At 43.8% G+C, this 26167-nt stretch overlaps 1 protein-coding gene and 1 long non-coding RNA gene across 2 annotated transcripts in view; one reads left to right on the top strand and one right to left on the bottom strand.

Annotated features, from left to right (window-relative positions):
* Nucleotides 1-21737, bottom strand: part of LOC137467519 (zinc finger protein 532-like) — a 32570-nt gene extending 10833 nt beyond the window's left edge. The window contains 5 exon segments of the mRNA XM_068178998.1: nucleotides 2160-2336; nucleotides 5216-5397; nucleotides 9983-12342; nucleotides 21128-21245; nucleotides 21247-21737. Of these exon segments, the coding sequence (XP_068035099.1) occupies nucleotides 2160-2336; nucleotides 5216-5397; nucleotides 9983-12342; nucleotides 21128-21245; nucleotides 21247-21711 (3302 nt within the window). The 5' untranslated portion in view covers nucleotides 21712-21737.
* Nucleotides 21738-21743: 6 nt separating this feature from the next.
* On the top strand, nucleotides 21744-24142 carry LOC137467521 (uncharacterized). Its single transcript, XR_010995544.1, has 2 exons — nucleotides 21744-22529; nucleotides 23624-24142. It is a non-coding gene; the product is annotated as an uncharacterized lncRNA (long non-coding RNA).
* The last annotated feature ends 2025 nt before the right edge of the window (nucleotides 24143-26167 follow it).

Here is a 26167-nt window from a genome sequence, read left to right as displayed (position 1 = left end):
AGCCTCTGCACCAGAGGACAGTATTCCTTCTTCCCAAATTTTTTTTTCTTGAAAAAAAGGAACTTGTGGGATAATACACTTTTTACCAATAGTACTATAAATATCCCATAATTTGGCTTGATAAACAAGAATTCCTCCAGTATTCAAAAAGAGATCAATCATGAAAAGTATATTAGTGCCATTCCTAGACACTGTTTACTGAAAAAAGGTTACATCTGTGGTTTTCTGGGAAACCAGAGCTTAGAGTATATTACAGGCGAGAGCTTCCCAGAGTTGAAAGACAAGACAGCCATCCGTTTCCCTATATTAAAATAATTTCATTTCATCCCAATGAGAATCCCTGCATATAAAAGTCATTTTTCATACACCAAGTGATTTAGTGCATCTGTTCTGCAGCAACTGTTTGTAATGTAATTGTAAATCACACAGTTCAAGTAAATGCCAGGGGCGGGCAGCCAGATTCCCCAGGAGCCCAATTCCTGTAAACAGAGGAGTATGACTTACTACAGAGTCCCTCAGAAGCCATGGGGCACTGCTGAAGCCATGGCCAGTGTCCTTGGACTGTGCCACACTCCTGGGGTCAGGAATGAGGCTGGCAGGCTTGCAATGGGTGCCAGTTACACAGCCTGGGTGCCCCATGATGCAGCACACATAACCCAAATGTGAATGTATTGCCTCAAATATAACCTGTCGGCTCGCTCAGAACTAGGCAAGCCAGGAACTATGAACACTGCAAGGGCTGGAAAAGTCCTACCAGTCACTCTGCATGCATTTAAGGCAGCACTGTCACTAAAACTGGCAAATTTAAAGGAAACACCACTTCTTAAGAGGAGTGCTCAACTATGGATTCTGTGACTTATTACAGTAGTAAATAAAATTTCATTTCATTTTTTACAATCAAAGTAAACTTGTAAAGGAATACAATTATAAGTGCATCTATGTGATAAAAAAAACCTAATGCAAAATACTTAATTCCTGAACGTGATCAGAAACAATTTGGCAGATCCAAGGACAGTTCACTTTTCATATGTGTAGCATCTTACAGAAACAGTGATCTTAAATCTTTTAGATTCGTCTAATGAGAAATCTATGGGAACCTGAAAAATGTTTTAAATGCTGGTATCTCACAGCCCCTGACAGATGATACCATGCTGAATTAAAACCATGTATCATTTCCCACGAGGAAGAAATTACTTTCATTTCGTATCAGACATGGCAAGTTTGTTGCCATTTTGCTTTGATGGAAGTGCAAAGAAAGAAAAATATCTCCTGTTAATATGTTACAAGAAACAGTGAGAAACTGAACTCTTAAGAACACTGGTTATTACATCACATAACACCTTCTATGTTCTTGAGCTTGCAAGTTGTTGCCATGCTGGTGTTCTGCGCATGCCCTGGAGAAAACACAGAGCTCAATCCCTGTTTGCTCTCAACAGTGCACTCTAGCAGTGAGGAAGAGGCAGATGGAGGAGAAGAGGTGCTCAGAGAGGCTCACACCCGAGGGCTGGAGGAGTCTGCACACACAGCAGCACTTGCTGCCTTCAGCAGAGCCCCCCAGTGTCCAACAGCTTTAAAAAAAGACCATGAAGACGAGTCCTACTTGTACCATGTGTCACCACCTTCAGCAAACTACCACCTTTATGGGAACTTTCCTAGCTACAGAACAAAACCACTTCTGCTTCAAGCCAGAAAGAGATTACCTATTGGAAAAAAAAGCTTATATAAATAGATAAAATCGCTTTTTCTCAGCTTTTCAACCACGTTAAGAAAATCACCACATAAGCACTGATTAGTATAGCAGCTCTTTTTGGAATCACATTATTTTAAATCACAGTAAAAATGCAGATGAGCTAAGCAGATTAAAACATTAGAATGAGCAACACTCTGGCCACCTGTCCAAATAATTTGTGTAATTACGTTTTGCAATCACTCTCTTGTAGCATGCAGTGCTTGAAGACCTGCTAGTGTATTCACAGAAATATCACCTTTGCCCAATGAACTACCAGCTGAAAAGTCATGAAAGCACTACACAAATTCCACATTACCAGCAGGCTGACAAACTGGTGGCTGTAAGAGGTATCCTGCAAGCACAGGACAGAATGCAATGTCACGGGTCATTCAAATGCAGACAAGTGCAGTAGAAGATGAATTTTGCTTACTTTGGTTCGCCTATCTTGATACCCGGGTGTTGCGTGTAGGCATGGGAATGTGTGCTGGGAGCAGATTTAAATGCCATGGGACAGATAGGACACTTGTAAAAGACTTCACAGTGACAACCTTGAATATGAGACTTGAGTGCCGCCACGTCAGAGTACACAACATTGCAGTGCACGCAGCTGCGGAGAGAGCGGAGGAGAGTCAGTGCAGCCTGCCCTGAGCAGTGCTGGACATAATCAACATGGATTTTCAAGCAAAGGGAAGAGAGAAACACACACGGATAGCAACTGGATAAAACTACATTACTCTGTGAACTTAAACAACCCCGGAAGAATCAACATAACCAGTGATTTGTGGATCACAAAGTAAGGGGAAAGAAATTTCACACATTGTCATTTGAAAATCTAAGAGATAAAAGGTCAGAACATGTTTTTATGTTATTACAATAAAACAGAGAGAAGGGTGGATAGACAAATACTCTACTGATTGCAGAAAAAAATGCTTAAATCCTCTGCAAATTTGGAAAGAGATTTTCCAGAACACATTTTTATCACATGCAGGGCATTGTTTAAAGTACACCACAGCAATTTAGAAACAACCACCAAATGGAAAACCAGTAAGGAAAATATTTTCACCATTTCCCTTGTTTAGATTTAATGAAGATATACTGGTAATGATTTTCTGTACATGTAATCAAATCAGCACTTGGATTGAAACTCAGGAAAATGAAACCAAATCCCTACTATCAGATCAATATATCATATTGGAATTCAGAAAATATTTTTCAAAAACATACTTCTGCTGTGTCGAAAATTTGTGACCTTTCTGCATCTATTCTAAAATGAAATGATTAAAAAATTCAATTAATATTAGAACATAATAATTTTTATACACAATGATCCCCTTTAATGCCCTACATCTCCAGCAGCAAATGCTCCCAAATCAGTTCAAGAACATAGTGCAGTCAGCAATTACCTGTCAAATGAGACAATTTCTTATTGATCAGTATTTTGCAGTAAGACTTCTACAAACTCTTCAAAAGTAGAAGGCCTCCACCCTTCCAAAATTTTAATTTTAGCATCTATCATGGCCGTATGATTGTTGTCACATAAATGTCAATTTAATTTTTCAGTAGTTTTACTGCCCTGATGATAGCAATAAAGCAGGAAATACAGTTCTACATTGAATTCAAGGATCCCATTTGACTTTTAAAATTTATCACCCTTGAATTTTATGAAATGTCAACCTTTCTTTTTCTGGGCATTTAATTTATACTGTTAATGCCATTCATTGAGTTTATACCCATCTAGTCTCTGCTTACCAATGCATTGTCTAAAGCAGATTATTCTGATCTTTTTTGGCTCTGTTGAGAGCTTCTGTGCTCATACAGAGCTGAGCACTTCTTCACAGCCGTACACAGTGTGATGCACTCAGTAACACATCTACTCCTGAGGTGTCCCTCCGGAGAGCGGGGTGGCATTTTCACCTGCCCGTGCCACGGCTTGACTTTATTCTCTAGTGATGCCACATAACAACTGATCCTCAGCATCCACCATTGTATATTACACAGTTCCTAAGGACCAACCGTTCCTCTTGGGGACTGTTCTAACAGCTGCTTGCTTTCACCTTGGCAGGATGCAGTGAAACTTCAGGCTGAAGTTTTCAGCTGATTCAGTGCAGACAACTAGCCTAAATCACTGGAGTCAAAGAGAACTTCTTGGCAGAGGCCCTTTGGAGAGGCAGGACAGGGTATGCTACTCCTTAGGCAAAAGTTCTAAGGAGAGGCTGAGGAGGCTAAGGAGGGAGACAGTAACATTCCCAGAGCCTGCTTTTGCTTGCCTGGGTGACTTTGGTTTAGTCTCACCAGATCAAGAAATTCTGACTCGATGTGACATGAGATGTTTATGAGACATATTGAAAAGTTAAGTGACTTAGATTCCCAGTGAAGGGGATTCTGCTGGTGTTACTGGGGCAGGCCAGGAGTCCCTGGAGGTGATTCTGTGTACAAACCCAAGAGACATACATTAGAGGGAAGAGCAGTGGAGTGCAGGAAGCAGGTGGAGGAAATGCAGGACTAGACAGGCTATTGCTTGAGAGAAAATGGTAAAAGAAAAGAACCCAAAGAAATGAAAAGAGCTTGGAGTTAATGTCAGGCCATGAATTCAGGCTGAAAGCAGAGGCTTGATGCAGTAAAAATGCTTTCTTCCCTTAGGGGACAATTGCACAGCCATCCTGGAAAATTAACTGTGGCACCTTAAGGGTGGAAGTAGCTACCCACTGTAAGATTTAGAATGGCCTTTTTCCAGGCAGACAGGGTGAAGGGTACGTGTTTTTGGAGTGCTAAGCAAAGCTCGAGGTACAGGTGGCTCTTCTGATCTCTTGCTGTGCTGCCTGCCATTCAAGTGCACGGAAAATGCTAACAGAAAGCATTTTTTCAATCTTTCAAAACTAAACATTTCTATGAAATGCCTTTGCTCCCCATTTTCTCAGTGAGTTGCCATTACATGGAAATGTAAAAGTCAAAGGGAAACTGAAGAGTAACAAAGGAGAACCAAAAGACAAGATTGTTTGAGAAAGGCAATTTCCAAGTGATGTAAAGTGATAAAGTCAAGGAATCTTGACTTGCCACAGAAAAGAGAAAAACCAGACAGGTGCAGTATACCCATCAACATATCAACATTCTGGAAGTACTGACAACGACTGTTCTACCAGAAAGAACAATCTAAAATTCAATGTTTTGAAAAAACTCAAGAAGGTTTTGAAAACCTGCAATTAAGATAATGCATCTGAATTCTCTAGACTTTATAAACTGTGAAGTCCTGAATATGTGTTACACCAGATAATATTCTGATTTAATCATATACAAAAGTGGATGCCCAAAACAAAGCAGAATCCTAATGTATTTATTCCAAAATTTCAGTACTAATAGTACTATTGCCATGACAATCTTAAACCCATGAAGCTGGTATTGTCCAAACAGTGCTTATGAAAATGGAAAACCACTTTAAAAACCATGAATTATACATAAATTGACAGCAAAAGGAATCATTATACTGACCGAAAACCAACTCTTCGGGTATAATGCAGGCAGTTCTTAGTGACATGGGTCTGGAAGTGGACAGATCTGCAGATTGCTCCACATTCAGGACACGTGTATGGAGATTTATGCTGATGAATTCTCTGGTGTGATGCAAAACTGCACTGGTTAGGAAGCAGCATCTGGCAGATATTGCATGTCTTCTAAATGATAAACCAGAATAGATGAGACAAAAGGTTTGGTTCAGCTCTACATAACGTCTTGTGTCAAACACTGCAATACAGCAAATAAAGGTTAAATTTCATAACTGGGATGGGACCCAATGCAGTAGGCAAGTACAAACACAAGCCCTGCTGACAGAGCTGGCAAGTGCTGGTAGCCAGACTGACTGACTGGCATTCTGGGCTACAAAGCTCCTTCCTACACCACTGACCACGGGAGATACACATGCTTTACAGAAATATTACTCGGGTGCCTTCCCAGATTACCTTAATAGTGCAAGGGGCCTACAAACAACTCCAGAATCAAATTATTGCTACTGTCTCTTATGGCTTGGGGCTTGTGAACCTCACCAGTGACTTGCAAAGATTTAAAATCAAACCCAAGACTCCTTCATGACATCAGTATGTTTTTGAACACGTATTTGCACATTTTAAGGAATGTTCTAAGAGTCTGGCATATGTAGTGATGTAAACTCTGTGAGAATATTGACCAAAAAAAGATCTCCAGATCTGCATTATAAATTGTTTAATAACATACGCATGAAGAAATCCTGAAATAAACACTCTGGGAGCACTGTGGCCTGGCGTGTTTGAGCACAGTCTCCATACAAACAGAGTTTTCCAATGTCCTGACGCAGCAAGATGGCAAAATGCAAACCATTAAATATACAGCATGTTAAGCAAAGAAAACATGCCATCACTGCAATGCAGATTCCACTGGCATTCCTGCCAGCCCACTACAGTAGCGTTCAGCATGGGTAGATGTACTGCTCTCCTGCAAGCCTCTGCCTGAGTTCAGCTGTCTACAGGGATTTCAAACTGGCACCTGCTTAGAGCCTTTGGGACGCAGCAAGGCTATATTGAGACACACAGAAATATCTACTTTGAAATGCCAAATACTTGGCCTTAATTGACCAAAGAGTGCCCAAAAGTGGGGGACTCACAGCCTCAGGCTGACCAGAATTGTTTTGGGGTGTTAACTTTGTCTTAAGTTCAGATAAAGGCAATAACCTCTGACCAGCAGTAAGTGCCACATTTACTGGGCTCAGTACCATTCCCCAAATCTCTCTTTGGCTATTCATGTATTAACGTGCTGTAATACAATACTGGAGAATCTGGAGCATTATTTGATTACATAAGAAAACAGCAAACCAGAACTTCTTATTCCAGTAACAGAAACATGTGGAGGTTTCACAGTCCTTCCAAAGCCTTTGGCTTGCAGGACTTCTGAAGGAAACTGGGATGCGATACCACAGAAGAGCCACACAACATTCCAGCCCCAGCTCAGAGATCTTCCTGATTTTGCAGCAAGCTGCCAGACTTGTTTGCTAACCCAACATGCCAATAATACTCTCAGTTAAGGCCCCTGCTCTGCTATTTCAATGAGTACAGAAAATGTTTAATTGTAACTGATTACAGTAGAACAAGAAGCATCTACTGTGAAATTCTGACATTCAGCACGTTTGCTTACCATTTTATTTTGGGCTTAAGGTGGCATTAACTTCCAGTTCTCTCATTCCAACCCACACCAAAATAAAACACAGTTTGTGAAAATCATCACCTGCCTGCATTTAAAGTCAAAGTTTCAGAAAAAAAAAAGGGTTAGAAGGAAAAATGGTGGAGGTGGAAAATAAAGATACACACATACGCTGAGTATGAAGGGAAATAAGCTAAGTAGTTTCCATGGGAGCTATATACTCCTATCTATAACTAAGAGAAATACTAACATTCATTAGCTCAGATTTGCTACCTTTTCCCCCCCAGCACGTAGATGAGGGTTTTATTCAGCCAGAAAACCTGTCAGTGAGTCAGGGTTAATACTCCTTTAGCAGGAATATTCCTTTAGGTTAATATTCCTTTAACAGGAATATTAATGGCAATAAAACATTACAGAAAGGTAACAACTTTATAGTGAATGTATTTTCATTGATAAGATTGTTCTACCATTGCTTATTTTAAACAAAACATTCTACCTTCATAACAGGAGTATACAAGCAGCTACTTACTCATTGGAAACACAAAACTATATATTTTCCATTTCAGGAGCAATTAGATGGGACACTAGAAAGAATAGTAAGCTGCAAATGACCTTTTTTCCTATTACTTGTTTGCAAAATCTAAGTGTTTATTTTTATTCTTTCTTCCTTCCTTCCAAAGAAAAAACATCAATCTCATCTAACTTCCCTGTCTTCTTCCCCCCACAATAATGGCAGTTTTACAGCAAAAAGACAGTGCCAAGCACTAAGAAGGAAAACAAGTCAGAGTATTTGTCATCCAAGCTTCTCAAGAGGTAACATCTAATGAAAAGCAGCAACATACTTAGTAATAAATGCCTATACAGAGCCTTTCTCCAGGAAACACTACCCTTACAGGATGCAACCAAACTCAACATAAAAGAGTGGCTGCTTGACATATGAAAAGGACTACAAAAATGGCTAATTAAGATTTAAAAGGATATTTCAACAAAGAACATTTAAAACTACATTTATTAAGTGTTCTTTTCAAACAGAGGAACATGGTAATAGCTTCTTTTCCTCCAGTGCTTTGCACCGTTTTTTTAAACCTGCAGCTCAGCAGAGCAGGTTTCCATGAGGAGACACAAACACCCTGACAGGCAGCAGGCAATGCCAGCTGCTCCTGCAGCTCCAGCAGCTTCCCTCCTTGAATAGCAGTACCTGGGAACCCATACTTCTCTCTCCACCTCCCTGCAGCTGCATTTTGACATTCTGTGAACATCACAATTGCTTTCCTTTAGTAAATTACCAGGATAAACAGTATCTAAAGGACTTGTACAGAGAGCAAACTCAGCAGCAACAGGGCAAAAGCACCAGACAGAGGGAGAAAGGGAAGGGCAAAAGGTTTAGTTTACTTGGCCATAAAGACTAAAATCCTCATACCCTGAAAGTGAGAACATCACTTTATCTTTGTTCTTTCTTTTTCAATTTCTATTTTAGCCTCATTCTCCCAAACTATTCTCTGTCCCTCATCCAATTGCTTTGTCTTGTCACCTTCTTAGTTGCTTGCTTTTCCAGTACCAAAACCACCTGGTTTTTGCAAGGTGTACTGGATCTTAGATGGAATGTTACCTAATGGGCTTATTATGGGAAAAAAAAATCTATCTACAACTGATAAACATCAGCAAATCAGTTAGCTAAACACCCTAAGTATTAAGTAGGCCGAGCTGGTGCAGAATATACTCCAATGGTCAGCCATTAGATCCTGTTCAGAACTGCAGCAACATCTATGGATGGACATGTTCTGCTGAAGGAGGCTCCCTTAGGTATGCACACTTGTAGTATCTTACAAACAGAAATTCCCTTGCATGGCATTCCACTTGGAATCCAGGTAATTTCAGTCTAACTCTGCTAGCCAGTTAAAGGGAGGAGCTAAGGCAGAGCCACATAATCGAGGTTATTTCCACGTGCAAATCTCTTTGCATTACTACCTGTAGTGGTAGGTGCAGTGGAGCTGCTTCGTGGTACAGATCAGGTCCTACCTGTAGCAAATATATCCCGACAGGAACCTGCCTGTGCTCCTAGGATGAGTGCATTTCTTTCCTAACTGCAGGACTTAAAAACCTTTAGCCTGTCCACTGTTGTGTGATTCCCAGGAAGACTCCTGGGACATTCCTGTCTTGAGCATGCTTGCAGGTTTTCAGCTTACCCCGCAGCAAGAAGCTGGAGCATGGAGCTCACCTGAATGCTTTGAAACACACCAGAATCCCTTTTAATTGGCACACCCCAACAGAGATCCAACCATATAATTTAATTAACCACCTTCACTCTGCCAGGATTATAAAATACATCGCACACTGATTAATATTAAGTTTTATTGAATGACGTATTTCTTTCAGGTCAGCCCACATACATTAGTAAATAATTTTTAAATGGTTTTTATGTTGAACTCGTTAGCATTTGTAAGTGGAAAAGAAACCCAACCAACTAAAGCAATGATCACATAGAAAGGAAGACGTGCAAGTGAGAACAGCACTTTGCACTTTCTGAGGAAGAGCTGAGGCAAACAGCAGCATTCCTGTCAGTAGGCAGTGTGCCATTTGTCACTGCCTGGGTCCCTCCCTGCACGTGAGGGGAATGCCTCGCTCACTTAGGGCACTTGGTGAAAACTCTAAAACCTGAAGACCAATCTAGAATGAATCACTTAAAGCTATCATTCAGGTTGAATAGACAGGCTGTTAATGAGGGTGCCAATTAAGTGGATTCCACAGGCTAGTCAAATTCCAAAGCACAGAAAGAAACATTAACATATTATTAGTAATACCCACGATTATTTTCTGTATTATCATGTTCAGCTGTGAGAAAGCTAATGCTAAACTTTAGCAAAAATATACAGTATCAATTTCAGACTTCAGGGCCTAAAAAGATTCTAAGTCTTATTTAAAAAGTGTTGACATTCACTATGTAAGTGCTTGCAAGACTTTCTGTGGTTTTCATTTATCATTTTAATCACAGAGGTTCAGATAATTAACAGCTAAATGAAAGTAAAAACATATCCAAAGTCTCCTAGGCTTATAGATGAAACATTGGAATGTAAACATAGGATACTCTACTTGTCCACTTGTGTCTGCGGCCTGCTGGAAATGAGTTGCAAGAGATGTCTCATCTTGGAAAACTTCATTGCACTCCAAACACTTTAGACTATGTCTACAGAGTTTTGATGGATCTTCGTCTAGCGGCATAGCTGGAATGACAGGAGAGCTCGCAGGGGCCGAGATCACTGTCCCAGTTAAGCCAGTCTGGATCTTTGTTACGGAGTGCGTGCCAGCTCCCCCTGCGCTCTGGAGCATGGCTGCAGCAGTATTGCTGGAAGGAGATGCTATCATTTGATCTGCTGGGACTGGTTTTAGGATCAGGTGAGAACACTGCATCACGACGCCTTTCTCCTTGTGCCCACGGGCGTGGGACAGGAGACTACATTTATTGTAGAAAACTAAATTCTTTGTACAATGATTACAAGTCACTTCAATTCGCACACTCCTCCTGTCATAATGCTGGGTCAGGCTCTTCTCGAGAGCAAACGAGTCGCCACACTCCAAACACTTGTAACCTCGTGTTGGTAGCGTGATTCCGGCATTAGCAGGGGGGCTAAGGTTTGGGATGTAAACCGGTACGGGATTGACACTGCTCAGCACCTTATTGAATGCTTCCACTACAGAGCTCTGTAGAGATGACACCACCTGCACTCGAGACACTTTTTTCGAAGGCTGGGAGGCGGCTGCAGAAATTATTGCCTGCTTGATTTGCTGCTGGGGTTTTGTTAGCACTTGGCGCAGTTCAGAGGTGGTTTGAGCACCCTGAGGCAAAAGGTTAAGGTTGGCAAGATGGACTGTCTTTGGCACAAGTTTGGCACTGGCAAGGCTTGATGCTGGCACCACAACCGTCTGCTGCTGGATGGCGTTGGCAGCTTTGATAATGGCGCTGCTGGCGCTCTGTACGGACGCAGCAGAGATGACAGTGGCTTTCACTGTGGTGTTGTTAGCCAACTTCAGATTGATCACTTGAGAACCTGCAGTTTTCACTGCCGAAACGGGCAGGAAGGCAGTAGCCACGGGTTTGATAGTCACCTGTTTGGGGGCAAGTTCAGCAGATCCAACTGCATTGGTGACAACAGAGGACTGCAGAGGAGCTCTGGGAGGAGAGGAGAGAACGGCAGCGGAAGTCGGTGAGGACAGGAGAGATGTCATGGAGGTTACCAGGGAAGCACTCTGCTCCGGCTTTTTACCAGAGTCCAAATCAACTTCTGGCAACACTCTAGTAACAGTTCTCTTGATCTCCCCAGAAGAAGTCTTGATGGTTTTTATGCGAACCTTAGGAATTGCTGGTGTTGACCCTGCGGGAGAAGATGGAGACCCTTTGCTACTATTCTCACTTGAGACACTTCTGGGACTATCGGGCGGTTTGACAGATGGCTTCTTAGCACCATCAATGAGACTCTGAGACTCCGGAGATTTTTCAATAGCCCGGGGACTTTCACTCGTGTCTTTTGGTAATGGAGAAGACTCTCCTGAATTAGACTGTAAATCCTTACTGCTATCTGTAGCTGCCTTTTTAGCACTCAGTGCTGCGATTGCAGCAATGCAGGACGAAAGCTTTGCTGATGACTTCGCTTTGGACTGGGAAATGCTGGCAAGATTTGTGTCACATTTTTCAGTACTCAGTTTTCCATCAAGTACCCTGTTTTCAAGAAGCTTCTCAGAATTGTCTTTTAGTAACTTGTCCTCTGTTTTTCGAGTTTTAAAAGGCTCATAGACACCTAAATTCACGGAGCTTGTCTCTGTCTCTCGTTTACCAGCTTTATTTTTATCTATACTACTTGAAACAGTGATTCCAGATTTAATTAAGTTCTCCCCTCCAAGTGCCTTTAGTTTGTCATATTCCTGCTGCGACAGAGATCCTGCCAAGACATTTGCTCTGAAATTTGCACGTATCTCCTCTTTATCCGGGGGGTCATCCACCTCAATTCTCTCATCATCATCAAATTCTTCTGCACTTGATATTGGGCTGAACTGGTTAAAAGCTGAATCCTTCAGTGTAGTTTCAGAAGCTGACCCATCATCTTTAAGTGATTTCCCTTCATCTTTAGTGTAACTCTCAAGAGCTGCTGATGTTAGAAAGCCATTGTGCAAGCTATTGCCTGTGGAATGGTGGCCATCCTTATCTAGACCTTCGGAAGAATCAATAGTACGCACGTTTTTCACAATGACGCTCACCCCAACATCAGATGATGATGGGACATGGGAGTCTTCATCTGCGTGAGCATTTTGTTTTATGTGGCTTTCGTGGTCATCATGTCCAGATTCAATAGCTGCTTTGGGATCTACCATGTCTGGTATGTCAAAGGCTGCAAGAAGGTCATCAAAATCTGGGGTCTTCATATCCCCCATGGCCATGTATTTGATTGTAAGCAAATCTGTAAAATAAGCAGAAAGTCATCACTTTAGGCTCTAGTAGCCCAGTCTTATACAAAACAAGCACTTGTTCACATCATCTGCCATGCAAAGAAGTGTTATTTCACTTCTGAAGTAATGTTTTCAGAGATTATGGATTACAGAACAGTGTCCAGCTGAACAGTTGAATTATCACACCAAGAACTATAGTAATTTATAAACTCCACAGATAGTAACCTGGCAATTTTATTCTGGGCCCAAACTGCAGGGACCTTCTTCCTCTTCCCTCTCCTACACTCACTCCTATCCTCACCCACCCAGACTGCAAAATACCTGGACATGCATAAAAATAACATGAGGCACTTGTAATTTCTCTTAAGTCGTGACTTTCCTTAACAGTTGCACAATTAATCTGAGGAGTCTTCTTGAAAATAATGACGTATAAAGTAATAAACATCTGTAAGACTTAGGTATTCATCAACACTGACTACCTGGAAGTCACTGTGGGCTATGAGAAGGCAACTTTCATAGGAAATTTTCAGAGGAAAATTTTTAAAGGATACTGGAATAGACACAGCTATTTCATTAGACAGCTGCAAATAAATATAGAAGGGTTTGGAAATTTGTTTACACAGTTCACTTAATGGTTTTGGGCCCTTTGTCTAACAAACTCTTTAATAAAAAAGTAGATGCGTGCATAGAATCAAAATCACAAAGCAAGTTTCTATGAGGATTAAATGGAAAAGACTGCAGATACCAAAGCATATCAAATCCATGTAAACTGACAGAAAGCTTTGACACAGTTTCTCATAATCTGGGATACTAATTAGTTGCATTCTGGTTGTACATCTGTCCATAGGTGCCTTTTTACAGTTGTTGCATACACTCAAAAAGAGCTAGATAGTCTCCCTAGTCTGAAACGTCCTCTAATTACATATCCTGGAGTTTAATTAACATTTACCCATAACAATGAATGAAGGCCTGCTTACACACTTAATTCCTCCAAGTATGTTTAAGATCACAATGGCCCAGCAGAGGAGACACAGCTGTCCTCTACTGAGAAATACTGCTGCCCTTATCAAGAACTTCTCTCATTCTTCTAACTTTTCAAGCAATCAAAGTTAAACAAAAAGGGAGACAAACATGATCAGTTGTGATACACAAGGAAGAGGAGGTCTAGCCCGGCCATTAATCTCTTCCTCAATATTCTAGGGCATTCATCTTAAGATTCAGTATATAAACTATGTTTCCACCACAACTGCCAGGACTCTGTAGCCCTATTCCTCCCCCTTTTTTTTTTTTTTTTTTTTTTTTCCTCCACAAACCTTTTAGTAACTCTTTCCTTTAAGGATAAAACTCCGCCTTTTATCCACTGTCAAAATCAACTGACACCTTGGCTGCCAGACAAGCTGTGAGCCTATTCCTTCTCTGGGCCAACATGATGCCTGCAAATACTTCAGAAGAGGAAATAAGGCAAGCTCCTGGTTCCCCAGGAAAACATGACTTTCCAAGAACTGGAATTTCTTTGAAAAGTGCTCTGAGAATGCTTGAGAAAAGTTATACAGAAAACCACTTTATTTAAAAATTCAAGCATTACTTTGCTTACTTATCATTCAATTATAAAAGTAACAAGGAAAAAATCTGCATATGGCCAATAGAATTACACAGCTAGGGAGTCACAAAGCAGTGAGGTGAAATGCTTCTGGCTTCTGCTTTTCTGATGGTGGTTGAGAGAACTTTGGGGAAGATAACGAGTTTTAAAAACTTAAAATAACAGATTCTTCATATACCCTTAGTACATGGTTTCCCTGAATCTCTTCAGTCACAACACCCACCCCAGTACCTGTGTGTCAGCATCCTACTGAAAGTAAGTTCTGGGGGTGAACCAGCGGTGGTTTATTTGTGCTCATGCTCTCCCAAAGCATGTGTGCATGACTTCCTATGTTGTTGTTTCTTTGGAAACACATCTCTTCAAATATTTCCTATTAACAGAATGAAGATCATGGCACAGATTTTAGCCAAAGCAAGGCACTCCTTGTCTGTTCCACTGCCTTGCTTTTCCCAGTCAGCCTTTTACTCCAGTTCACCTGATACCACATTTCAGTGAAGCATGCACTTGGGGAATTATGTCAAAACAAGACCCAGACCATGAGAACTCTCTTCTGATAGCAGAAGCAGCAAGCAAGACAAGCAGGACTTAGAAGTAAACAGCTGCTTCTGAAGAACTGACTTTGTTTTACTGCATGGAATTGTTATCACTCCTCCTCAACCCCTCTATCTGTACCTGTTCCAGGTGGAATGACTCTAGCCATAGGAAGGAAAACAAACCTAACCTTTCTTGTTCTCTGCTGAGATGGGGGGACACACCAGAGAAACATACACATTTTTTCTTACTTTTAAAGTCAGATTTATCTTGTAGCTCTGGCTTCAGGACACCTGCAGATTAGGCCAGCATTCTTCACAAAAAGACCAAACTGTCTAGAAGCTGTTGCTGAGATTAAAAGGTGCTTTTCTGGGTAAGGCCAAGCAATTGTAAACACTCCAATCAGAACTGTTCTGGGGAAGTTCAACAGCCTAATGAAGACAAGGAAATAGAATAACCTGGAAGCTCCCAGCTAGGTCCTATCTCTAAACTGCTCAGACCCCTAATCTTTGTTTATCAGGTACAAGAACAGCTTCAAGCTTTCCAGAAATGGCAAATAATCCTCGTCCCTTCCCAATACTTTTCCAATTAATATTTTCTATGCATTAAGTCTTCTATAATTTATGGATCACAAGCATGCTCTTACATACTCAATTTTTACTCTTTTATTTAATCCTTAACCTTTGAAGAACCAACCAATTCCCTCCTTGACACTCACCTTCCTGTTCATCCAGATCTTCCAAATAGCTAAACCACAAGTCTAACAGCTTTATATAATTGCTTTAACTGGACCAGACCATCTTTTCTGCCTTACTGAATTCCTACCCTTTGTCTTCAAATCCCACCTAAATATCTAACTCCTTGCTTTTGTTCAGACAATTACTCAGCTTCAGTCCCCTCAGCAGCAAATCCATTTGTTATCAAAGGAAATAGGAAAACCACCAAATTTAATCTTCCTCTACCTATGGCATTCACGTTCTTGTGACTGCATTCCTTTACCTGCCCTAAACTCTTGTTTGCTCTTTGTCCTACATACATTTGAGGACTGCGCACCCTGTAGGATGGAGATGATTTCTTTTGCATGTTCTTCCAAAACCACCAGCATTCTGTCCAGTTTTGTGAAATGAGAACACTGAGAGAAAGACCTCTTTTCAGGGTCTGGCACATGGCAGTGTCTTGGTTCTGTTATAGCCACATATAGGAATTAGTCTGTTACTTCTACTGATTCCTGGGCAGACACACTATTCCAGAGCAAAATTCCAGTAATCTGGAACAATTACTCCACTTCCAAACAAGAGCAATGATGCCTAAGTAACATCAAGCTCTGAAAGAAAATGCCTACACAGGGAGCAATACCAGCCTAACCAGCATAAAACCATACTTTTTTGGGTTTTGGTTTCTGTATTGTTGTGACAAGAAATTTCATCAGGTAGAGAAGACATAAGGGATTCAATCAAAATTACAGTGACATATATCCTAATATTAGACAAACTTCATCTTAATACACAGATTATGAGCAGTTCATTGGTTATTAGTAATTATGACTGACTTACACTTCCAGTCATTTGCTCTGAGAGCCAAGCGTTGTAAAGACAGACAAAGCAATATGCTAATCTAACCACAAAACCTTCTTCAGGAAATGGGAACCACATCTCCAATCACAGCCTTGCCTGGTTTGACATACTCAGCAGGCAAGTGGGATGTGCAAGAGGCCACTTCAACCACAGTCAGCAATGGCTCTCATGCTCATATACATAATGAACAAGTTCCTTTTCACTATCAAAGGTCCCATGACCTGCTACTGTTGCAAAACCCAGACAAACACCCAGTTCCACAAATCACGGAAATTCCTTTTGTAATATGCAAAGTAATTCTTACCCTAAGAATTTTTGATTTCTTAGGATAACAGTCTTATTTAGCATCCATTTAGCACCCACAGCATCAGAAAGGTCAGGATAGTCCTATTGTAAATATCTTTGTGAAGTATGGGGTGTTTTACAGTTAAAATTTATCCCAAGAACCTACTTCTTCTATGTTATACACCATATCCACCTGCCTTCAAAAAAGGGGAAAATCCAATTTGCTTCCATGCTCAAGACTCAATGAGTAAAAGACTTAATCCACCATTCTGACAGCCAAAATAATGCTACTTGTAGTTTATGACTCCTTAGGAGCCTCATCCTGTAGTCCAACACATCAGTCTTTGAACTGCGTAACTCAGGTTCTCTTTGGGTATGAGAAAGACGGGAGAGAGGAGGGGAATCTTCTGGAGTCTGAACCACTGCTAGCACAGTTTGAAGAGAACCACACGCAGCTGGTTCAAAGTTTGGGACAATCAGCCTTTGGCTGGTAAAAAGAACAGGGATGTTTCAACACATGAGCAAGGAATCTCCTTAAGCACAACATGGGGCTCAACAGGCCATCCCCAGCTACAGCTGGCCACATGAAAACCGCCTGTACTTATCAAGAGATACAGGCCAGGGTTTGGGTCCACCTACTTCCCAAATCCCTCCTAAAACAGAGATGAATTCCTGAAAAGCAGGGAAATCTACATACCATTCTTTTTCTAGTCTACTTAGGAATTAATTACAATCATGGCTTAATTTTGTACTTCTATATGCAAAATAGGCTGGGGCAGTACCACATGAATAATTCGGATGCACAACAACAATGAAGAGAATGTTGAGATTCCCAAACTAATGCAGACTGTAATTACATTCTAAATGGCGCAAGCTTCCCACCTCTTTCCTTTAAGGTACTTTTTTTGAAGTGGACGACAATCGTGGCCCAAGCACAGCCATGAGCAGCTGTAGGCTCTCAGGGAGCTCTCCCAGACAGGGCCCATCAGGGCAACAAGCAGGCCCAAGAACATTAGGGTCAAGTTTGGGTTTTTCTGAACATATATTCCTGGCACTCTGCTGCATATTTGTATTTTAACACATAGGCATATGGCTAGGAAAACAGCAGTTAGTCAATTCATTCCAAAGGGACTTGGAATGTGATAAATCCTTACTCTCATTCTGAAGATCAAATAACTGAGGCCAATGCAAAATGAGATCCTGGGTGCTGATACAGAAGACCGGCCCTCCAGCATTAGCATTTGCTGCTGGAAAGCTGGCCTGCGTGCACAATCCAAATCTCCTGATGAAGAGCGTTTACAGATATTACTAGACTGAAAAAAGATAACTCACCAAGAACACTGCAGACTCCATCTATTCAGTTTTCTCATCTTACAGCCACCAAAAATCCCTGCAAATTCAAAATCTCCTTCGCTAAAAATAAAAATTCATAATATAGGTAGCATTCAAAAACCCAATCAAAACAGATTCAAGGCATTTTGTCACAACCTAAGAACTTAAAATTTTAAAGCTGCCTACTATTCTGGCAGAAGGAAGAAAAATCCCAAAAGATGCTGCTGTGTAATATATGAATTTTAGCTTACACTTGAAAAAGAACATGCATCCTCATGAGGAAGAGATCCTATTCCTATCATGCAACAAGAATTCCTGTTTGCAAGCATCATTCTGCTACAGACGTCTATAGTCAAATACAGACCGCCTGCATCCCAATGCTGAAGAACAGGAGCAGAAATCAGCACAGTGATCTGTCAGGCATTTTGCTCTGCCACAAGCTATTCACTGCTCTATCAAACCTGAAAAACAACACATTGCAGCTGCAGTAAAGCTCACAAACCCAGAATTTCAGGCCAAATGTTAGCATGCTATTTTCACTTTTCTACAATTAATAGCTCAGTGCCTTACGTAATCTACTGCAGTCAGAAACAAAAAGGTTCCCTTGTATTGTCACCCTGCCTCAGCAGCCAGCACACAACTTACCCAGTATCCACAACCTCTCAAGGCTTTTAGGACTGTCTGTTCTGCTGAGCACAGAGGAAAGGACCCACATTTCACACCACAACAGAGTATTTCCAATGTTCTGCCTCCATATTATCTTGACTGTAGGTTACCAAACCAGCTAACACAGCCAGGACTGGGAAGATTTTTAAAAAAATCACACTGGTTAGGATTCTAGAGTTGCTGATTTCCTGTTATAGGAAGTAACAGTTCTAGCAAAAGAATCCCCCAGGCAAAATGTTTAGTGATCCACTGTGCAAGCTCTAACAGCCTTTGTTCTTCCTTTTGCTGGATTCATTCCTGCTTCCTTCTCTCGGTCCCTCTCCCTCTCTGAATCCTTCAGATTTCACTATAAGATAAAAACGTCAGCTCAAATCTAAGTACACATTTTGTATTTTCTAGTTGAGAAAGAAGAACTAAAAATTCTATCCATTATCCATTGCTTTGAGTTAAAAGCAGCCACCCCTCTGCAGTTGCTGCACTGACCATCCAGTTTCCTATGCACAGTATTATAATTCACACCACGGGAGCTCCATCCAGCCCCCCAAAATACATCTTTTTCCACTTGGCTGCTGCAAAATCCTCCCCTGCTTACAGAAGTTTAAGAAAAGCCATCCATACTATTTCTTTTGCACAGCTTTTTTCTCTGTAGGCAATATTAAGTGCATGTTTAACACTGAAGAGCTTAATTAAAAACCAAGTATTGGGTCACTGAGATGTGGCCAAACAACAACGTGTAAATAATCAGACAGCAAATTCTGCATGTGTGAGACTCTTAATACAGCACAGAACAGCTCCCTGCCACAACTGGTCGGCAATTCACGATTGCCCTTCAGAGGCCTATTCCGTATCACTGCATTGTGGAAAAAAAAGTTTATCTGGATATATTTCAATGAAAATATTGTATTTAGCCAAGATATCAGAAAGTCTTTACAAATAATAGCTTTAATCCTTTTAAAACTGGAGGACCTTAATAGCATTTCTTCATTAACACTTAAACAATTGTCTCTTTCCTAATGTGCCAAGTGTGCAATCAGGATGTAACTCTACGCTATTGTTCTATTCAGCCCAAACCACCACGTCTCACCTCGTGAACCTTGACCTTTGAGGGATTTTGTTAGCCAGTGCTCAGTTACTGCCACAGCCGCATTACCTCTGCAAACACCAAAGGGTTAAAGGCAGCCCCAATCAATAGGCCTACAAGGAAAAAAAAGGGAAAACGAGTATGCCTTACAGCATCTTTTCAATGCTTTTATGCACAATTCTACAACAATATTGTTTCCTTCTGGCCTTAGAGAAAGGCACAGTAACTCCCCCCCAATTAATGTTTCCTAAGGAAGCAAACCACAAGACAGCACCCTGTAAATAAAACAGCATGCAAAGCATCCTCAGTCACAAGCATATCTACAATTACAAATAATTCAATCCATTTTATTTAGTTTAATTTTAAAATAGACTGCGTAACCAGTGTCCCACCCTTGCAAAGCAAAAATATTTTAGTAAGGGTCATAAATCTCAGCTCTTGCCCATTCCTTAAGCATAAAAAGGCACAAAAAGCCAAAGTAATCTCAGTTACTGCAAATATGTACATTTACATACAGAACCCTTTATGACTACGTTAGCCACATACCAGTGCTGTGTGTCTAAAGTGTGCATTCACATACTGTTTTGGGATGGTATCTTTCTGCAAGCTCCTCTGCTTTTGGCTGCCATGAAGGGAGGAAGCTATCCCAGTGTAGTAGCTCAGTGACTGCATTGTGTTCAGGAGCTGATCTGCCTCAAACCAGTTCCAGCCGGTTCTGGTCACCCTACATAAAAAGCTATGGCAACCCTCGCTGAGTTGCCAACAAGACCCTGAAAATCGCAGAGGCTGGTTTTTGTGTGGCGTGGGGCCGGCACAGCCCTGTGCCCCGGCTCCCCTCTTGCCCGGCCCACCCGGCCCCTGCTCCCCAGAGCCCCCCACACGCTCCCTTGCTCGCCTCCCCCACTTACCTCCCACAACCTGGCTGAGAGCTGTGTGTGCGTGCCTGTCTGTAGCTAACAAAGAGACCGCAATAAAAATCCTCATAGGATCTCTCTTGCAGCACCAGGCAGGCTCGGCCACAGCCCTGGGAGACAGGCTGCTAACCCGGGCTGCTGCCCCTCTGCTCCCCCAGATGAGGGGTGGCTACTACACACGTCACATATGCCCCCTCATGCCCATGGCCATGGGGTGCCCGATCAAGGGCTTCTCCCATCTGCCCTCCCCACTCCTCGTTCCATCTGGGGCCGCCCGAGTGGCATTTTCTGTGCTCTGAGCAGCATTACTATAGTGTACCCACAAATGCACCTCCCTCCCCTCAATAAATCCATTTCCGCAGCAGTAAGATGCCTACAAAATAGTTCCTTCGCCCCCTCCTCGCAGCACCGACTTGGCTGCTACACTGATTTTTTTTTTTTTTTCCCCTTTTTGCTATTCGACTATGCTGGAGGCCTTGAGAAGCAGCGAGCTACAGCCCCACGGCTGGGCAGCCCCCCCGGCTTGCACCCGCCGGCTGGGGAGGCCCGGTCAGGCTCTGCGCAGCTCCCACCCTGCAGAGATTGTGCGGACCGACCGCCTGCCCGGCCCTGCGCCTCTCAGGCGATGCCTGCCCAGGGTCTCAGCCCCTTGCGGTGCCCACGCCGCTACGGGGGTCTGCACCCACCTGTGCCCGTGGCCGCTCTGCTCCTGCCCGCTCCCCTTCACCTCGGCCACGCAAGGGCCTTCCTCCTGCATGGCTGACAGGCACCCAGACCGAGACAGCAGCCACCCCGCTCCTCTTGGCTACTCACCCTTGCTCTGGGAACACCAGTAACCACCTCCGCCTACGCGCTGAAACCCCCTCCTCTCGGAGGCTGCGGGAGATGCTGCTCTGCAGGGCTCCCTCCGGGTGGGTGGGCGACCCCGGCAAAGCCCCTCTGCCCCTGGCTGCACCTGCAACTGAATAGAGGTCTCGGGCACAACCCTGCACCCCTCCCTGCGGAGACACCTTCTTCGCATCCCTCATCCCCACCCCGTTCTGGGGAGAACCACCATGTTCTTCCGCTGCCTCGGCCCGTCTTCCCGACACAGGCTGTTGCGGCCGCAACCGCGGCCGGCCCTCCCTCGGCCCCTCGGTCCGGGGGGCCGCTCCCTCCTCCGGGCTGCCGCGGCCCCGGGCACCTCCCCGCAGGTCTGCGCGCTCCCGGCCCGAATTGGCTCTGTCCGAGCGGGCCTTGCGAACCCTGGGGACGGCCGGGGAGGAGAGGCCGTGGCCCCTTCGGCGGCGGGGAGAACGATCCGCCCCCGCCCGGCTCGGAGCCGCCAGCCTGGGCAATCCCTGCACGGGTGCTCCCGGGGCCCCGGCCGCCGCCGGGCCGGGAGGAAGCGACCCCATAGCATGCAACCTCCGGTCCCCATGCGACACACCTGCTGCGGCCGGAGCCGGCGGGCTCGGGCAAGGCTACGGCCCGCGGCGCGGCCCGGCCCCGCGTCGGAGGAACATAATGGCAGGAGGCTGCGGGGCTGGGCGGTGGGGGTGGGGGTGCTCGGCGGCACAGATGGGGAGACGCTCCCGTGTGATTCCGTGTGGAACGGCTCCCTGGAGAGTGCCGGGGGCGGGGAGGCTGCCGGGCCGCCGAGCGCCGCGGGGCCGGGGCCGGGTCGCGGCCTCCCGCCGCCCGGACAGCTCGGGGGGGGTTTCCGAGCGGTGCCGGCGGGCAGAACCGCGCCGGCCGCCGGGGCCGATCTCCCCCGCGCCGAACCCGCGTGCTGTGGGAGACGCTGCCCGGGGCCCGCCGGGCTCTCCCCGTGCCCGAGCGCCTCAGGCCTCGAAGGGCAGCCGGGGGAAGAGCCCGCGGCCGCTGCTCCGGTTGCAGGCCAACAAAGGACGGGAGGAGCCACACGCTGCCAGCTCTGGCGGTTCAGCCCCTCCGCCGGCGCTGCGGCCGCTGCGCCCGGGCCCGGCCGGGGTCACCCCCCAGATCCTGGGGCGCGGCCGGGAACCGTGTCCCGGGGCGATGCTGCCTCTCCTTCCGCACCGCGTTAGCCGGGCACTCTCGGGCCCGCCTGCACAGCGCCTGCGGCCCGTGCGCTGCCTCTGACCGGCCGCCTTTGTTGGCCGCGCAGCATCCTGGCGGTATCGCCATTGCTAGGAACGGCAGGACGAGATCCCGCCCTCTCTCTGTTACCACCGTGCAGCACCATTTTCAGAATGTAGAGTTTTGCACGCGAATCGCTTTATTGAAGCATACTAATGGTTTTAAATACATAAGACCCGTCTCAAATTTACGCTATGAACATACAGTATACTAAATATTCTAGATAAAATACTGCTGGTGTATTAACCTCTCTTACGAGCCTGTTAGGAAGGCAGCAGAGTCCCAAAGGCGTTCTGCACAAGCACAGCTCCTCCTGGGAAGCTGCCCCAGAAGCTGTGCCCGCAGCTATCGGTAGGGCAGGAAATTACCCATCGCGCCATACCTTGGCTGCTCCAATCCCGCCTCCACATAAAAATTCTGACTTATTCCAATTAACCAAAACAGCAGCAGAACACGGGTTCTACTGAATTTGAATATAATAAATCCATTTTAGGATTATATAAAAGTGGATTTGTGCACTAGTTTTAACGTTCAAGAAGGGCCATGCAATTCAGCTTGCAGAAGCCTTGGGTTCATCCTGCAAGTGACTTGTAGAATTAGGCCATTATAATTAAAACACCCTATTTCTTCCCAATTCACCAGTAAACTGATTTGATTAAAGACGTGAAAACTACACTCTCTTTACTTACATTGAATTTCTGTGGTTGGCTTGCATAATAGCATAAAGAAGATGGCAGCTCCTACTACTACTCCGGTATTAATATCTGAAACGTTAGTAGATTTCACAGTTTGCACATGGCACAAAGGTCCTTGTGTGTGCTGCCTTTCACACAAATCTACTTGTTTTCCTTCCAGCCAGGTGTCCTTGACAACTCCCATAGGAGAAAAAGTCTGCCACCCTAACTATTTGACTTAAAATACATAAAATGAAGAGAATTTAAAGTATATTTTACAAATCATGCCAGGCTGATAGCACTTGTCCAGTGTTTTTTTAATCCAAGCACACAAAAAAAGAGGTTCAGCACCACGAGTGTCCCTGCAGTCACTTCTGCATTGGGAGTTTTTGGCATGTTGACCTTATGTCTTGGCTCTGAAGTCTTAGACCAGAGGTCCTGATCACTCTCCCAGACTCTCTGCCACATAATCCTTAGGACCTGTGGTGGAAGAAATTCTCATTAAGTTATCCTGTTTTATCCCTTGGCTTTGCAGCAGCCAGGTTCAAAGTCCCCAGTCCTGCTGTTCTCGCATGGACAATCTCCTTCCCAACCCATGGAACTATCACCAGTGGATGCTTCCAGCTGGACTCCAGCTCTGAGATGGGATCTCCTGGTCCCCTGTGCTAACACCTGCAGAGTCCCATAACTCGTACGTCTTTCTCTGGGAACCTTGAGCCCCTCCTTTTCTTTTCCTGAAGAAATGCCTCCAGTGCGGCCCACTGTTCCTTCTGAGCAGTCAGCAAGGAGTGCTGCCAACTCAGAACACTTTGATGCTACAGTGAATGCTGAACTTGAGTGCAATTAATAACGTCTTAATTATTTAACTTCTAAGGATTTTAAGGCTCCTGAAATTCAGAACTCTGAACAGTGATGTATTCATTTCATGCCTTCTGTTCAGGGATCAATTTTAACTGCATCAAACAGAGCTTCTGCACTTTAAAGATGTGCTGGGACCAGAGAAGATTTTGCAGGTGGGTTGACACAATAAAAACTGAAGTCAATTTACATTTGATTTTTTTTTAATGTCAGAATAAATACTGCCTGTTTTGTCCTTCCTACTTTTGGGGTGGTCAAAAAGAGAGCATTTTCCTTCTAGCTAGCAAAACATGCTTAACTTAAAGCAAGAAGGGTAAAATACAGATTCCATATTTCCAACCCCAAGTTTGTTTTCAGAGTAATAGCTTTACAACTTCTGGCAAATTGCTTCTTAGTGTTTGTTAATTCCATTGCTTTTTTCACCATAAAATTTCTTTTAACGTGATCAACAAAAGCAGAGCAGAAGCTTGTATTTCTTGTTTTAGAATACATGTATTTTTATCACTGGTTAGAATGCAGTGGTACTTTCCTTTAGCCACATATATTTAAATATTCAGTATTTAAAAACCAGCTTACAGTTAAACTTCCCCTTCTCAGATGCTCCTATCACTAATCTCCAGGTATTTTCTTGGGGGAAAAAAAATCATTTTCCTTTCCTGGTTATTAAAATATATCTTCTATTAAATTTTGGACTAAAACCCCCAGGGTTGCTTTTTAAAATTACAAGTTTTATTAAAAGAAGGTGATCTCATAGGAGATCAGATGAAGAACTTTGGTAGGGAGAAGTCTACAAACACTGAGAGCTGAGGAACATCTCCACAACAGGCAGTTTCCCCCAGATTTAAAGAATGCGTTCATGGAAGTTGGCAACTCATGCTATCTATCTGCAAGCGGAGAATCTTTAAATACAGAGTAAACATTTGCAATGCCCAAGTAGCATGAAGAGTGAGAAACCCTAATGACTCTCAAGGTGTTAAATACTGTAAAGGCCCAAATACTGCAATGTCTTGAACAACAAGAGACTCCCATTTTTAATCATCTTTAAAAGAGATGCTGATTTAGATATAATACAAAGCCAAGAAGATTTGTCAGGGCTTAATTATACCTTTTTCTCTGGCTGTTAACAAATCAGAGCAAACGAAGCATTATCCAAAGAAGTCAGAGTTGGTTAGTGAGGATCATGGGCTTAAAACAGTTCTGTTTGTGAGGAGTTGCAGTCAGTACCTCAGTTTTTCCACATGTATGAGGTATGAGGTAACACTGTGCTGTACCATGCTGAGAGTCCCAGCTCCTCTGAACAGGCAAGAGCAGAACACACACACCTCAGGCACTCACCTACATATGAACTATAGTATGAAGTGTATTCCCAGTGGGAAAAAAAGGGCTCTGCTCAAAATCTGCATATATATGAGACTCAGTGTTGCGCATGCAGCAGGCCTGGTACACAGGCCATATGCCTGCAGCACTTGCTGGCTCATCCTCAAGTTGCCAAGCAGTGACACTGGTGTTCAAGGCATTCAGCTGAAAGCACTGTCACAGGGTTACATCTGTTGGCAAAAGCCTGCCTTCAAGCCCAAGCATTTCTAGATATGAAATAGGAAATATGAAATAGAAAAACTTGTATGACTTGATGATTGTCAAAAGCTGAGAAGGCATTTCTTCTGCATAGGAATACTGTTTTTGGAGAAACTGCCTACTCCCAGAGGAGCAGCTGCAGAAAATTGACTCCTCCCCAGAGGCAGGGCAGCCACAGCTCCTCTGGGCAATCTGCCAGTACCTCACTCCCCTGACAGGGAAGAAATTCTTCCTTATTTCCAGTCTAATCCTGCCCTCTGTCAATTTAAGACTGTCATCCCTTGCCCTGTCACTACAGGCTCTGGTGAAAAATTATGTAGCCTAATACTTTATGTCTGTATACTCCATTTAGACAGCATCTACCACCCTCAGGCTCCCTGAGCACTGGGCACTCAGTGCTGAGTGCACCACACCAGTACTTTAGCCAGAGCAGCAGCTCAGGATGCGCAGGCAGGAGCTGCTGAGGGACAGCACACACCTGATCTCAGCCATCTTTCCAGCAGCACAAGGAGCACAGCCTCAGGCCAGACCTCCCAAACTCAGTCCCCCAGCTGCTCACACAAGACAACACAACCACAGGCATATTGCAGAAGGTGAGGCTGACGGATTTTTGGATTTTCCGTGACACTGTTCTCTTTTCCACTTA

This window comes from Anomalospiza imberbis, unplaced genomic scaffold (genome assembly GCF_031753505.1).
Source record: "Anomalospiza imberbis isolate Cuckoo-Finch-1a 21T00152 unplaced genomic scaffold, ASM3175350v1 scaffold_66, whole genome shotgun sequence".
NCBI lineage: Eukaryota > Metazoa > Chordata > Aves > Passeriformes > Viduidae > Anomalospiza > Anomalospiza imberbis.
Note: the sequence above shows the minus strand (reverse complement) of the source record. Positions and strands in the feature narration are given on the sequence as shown.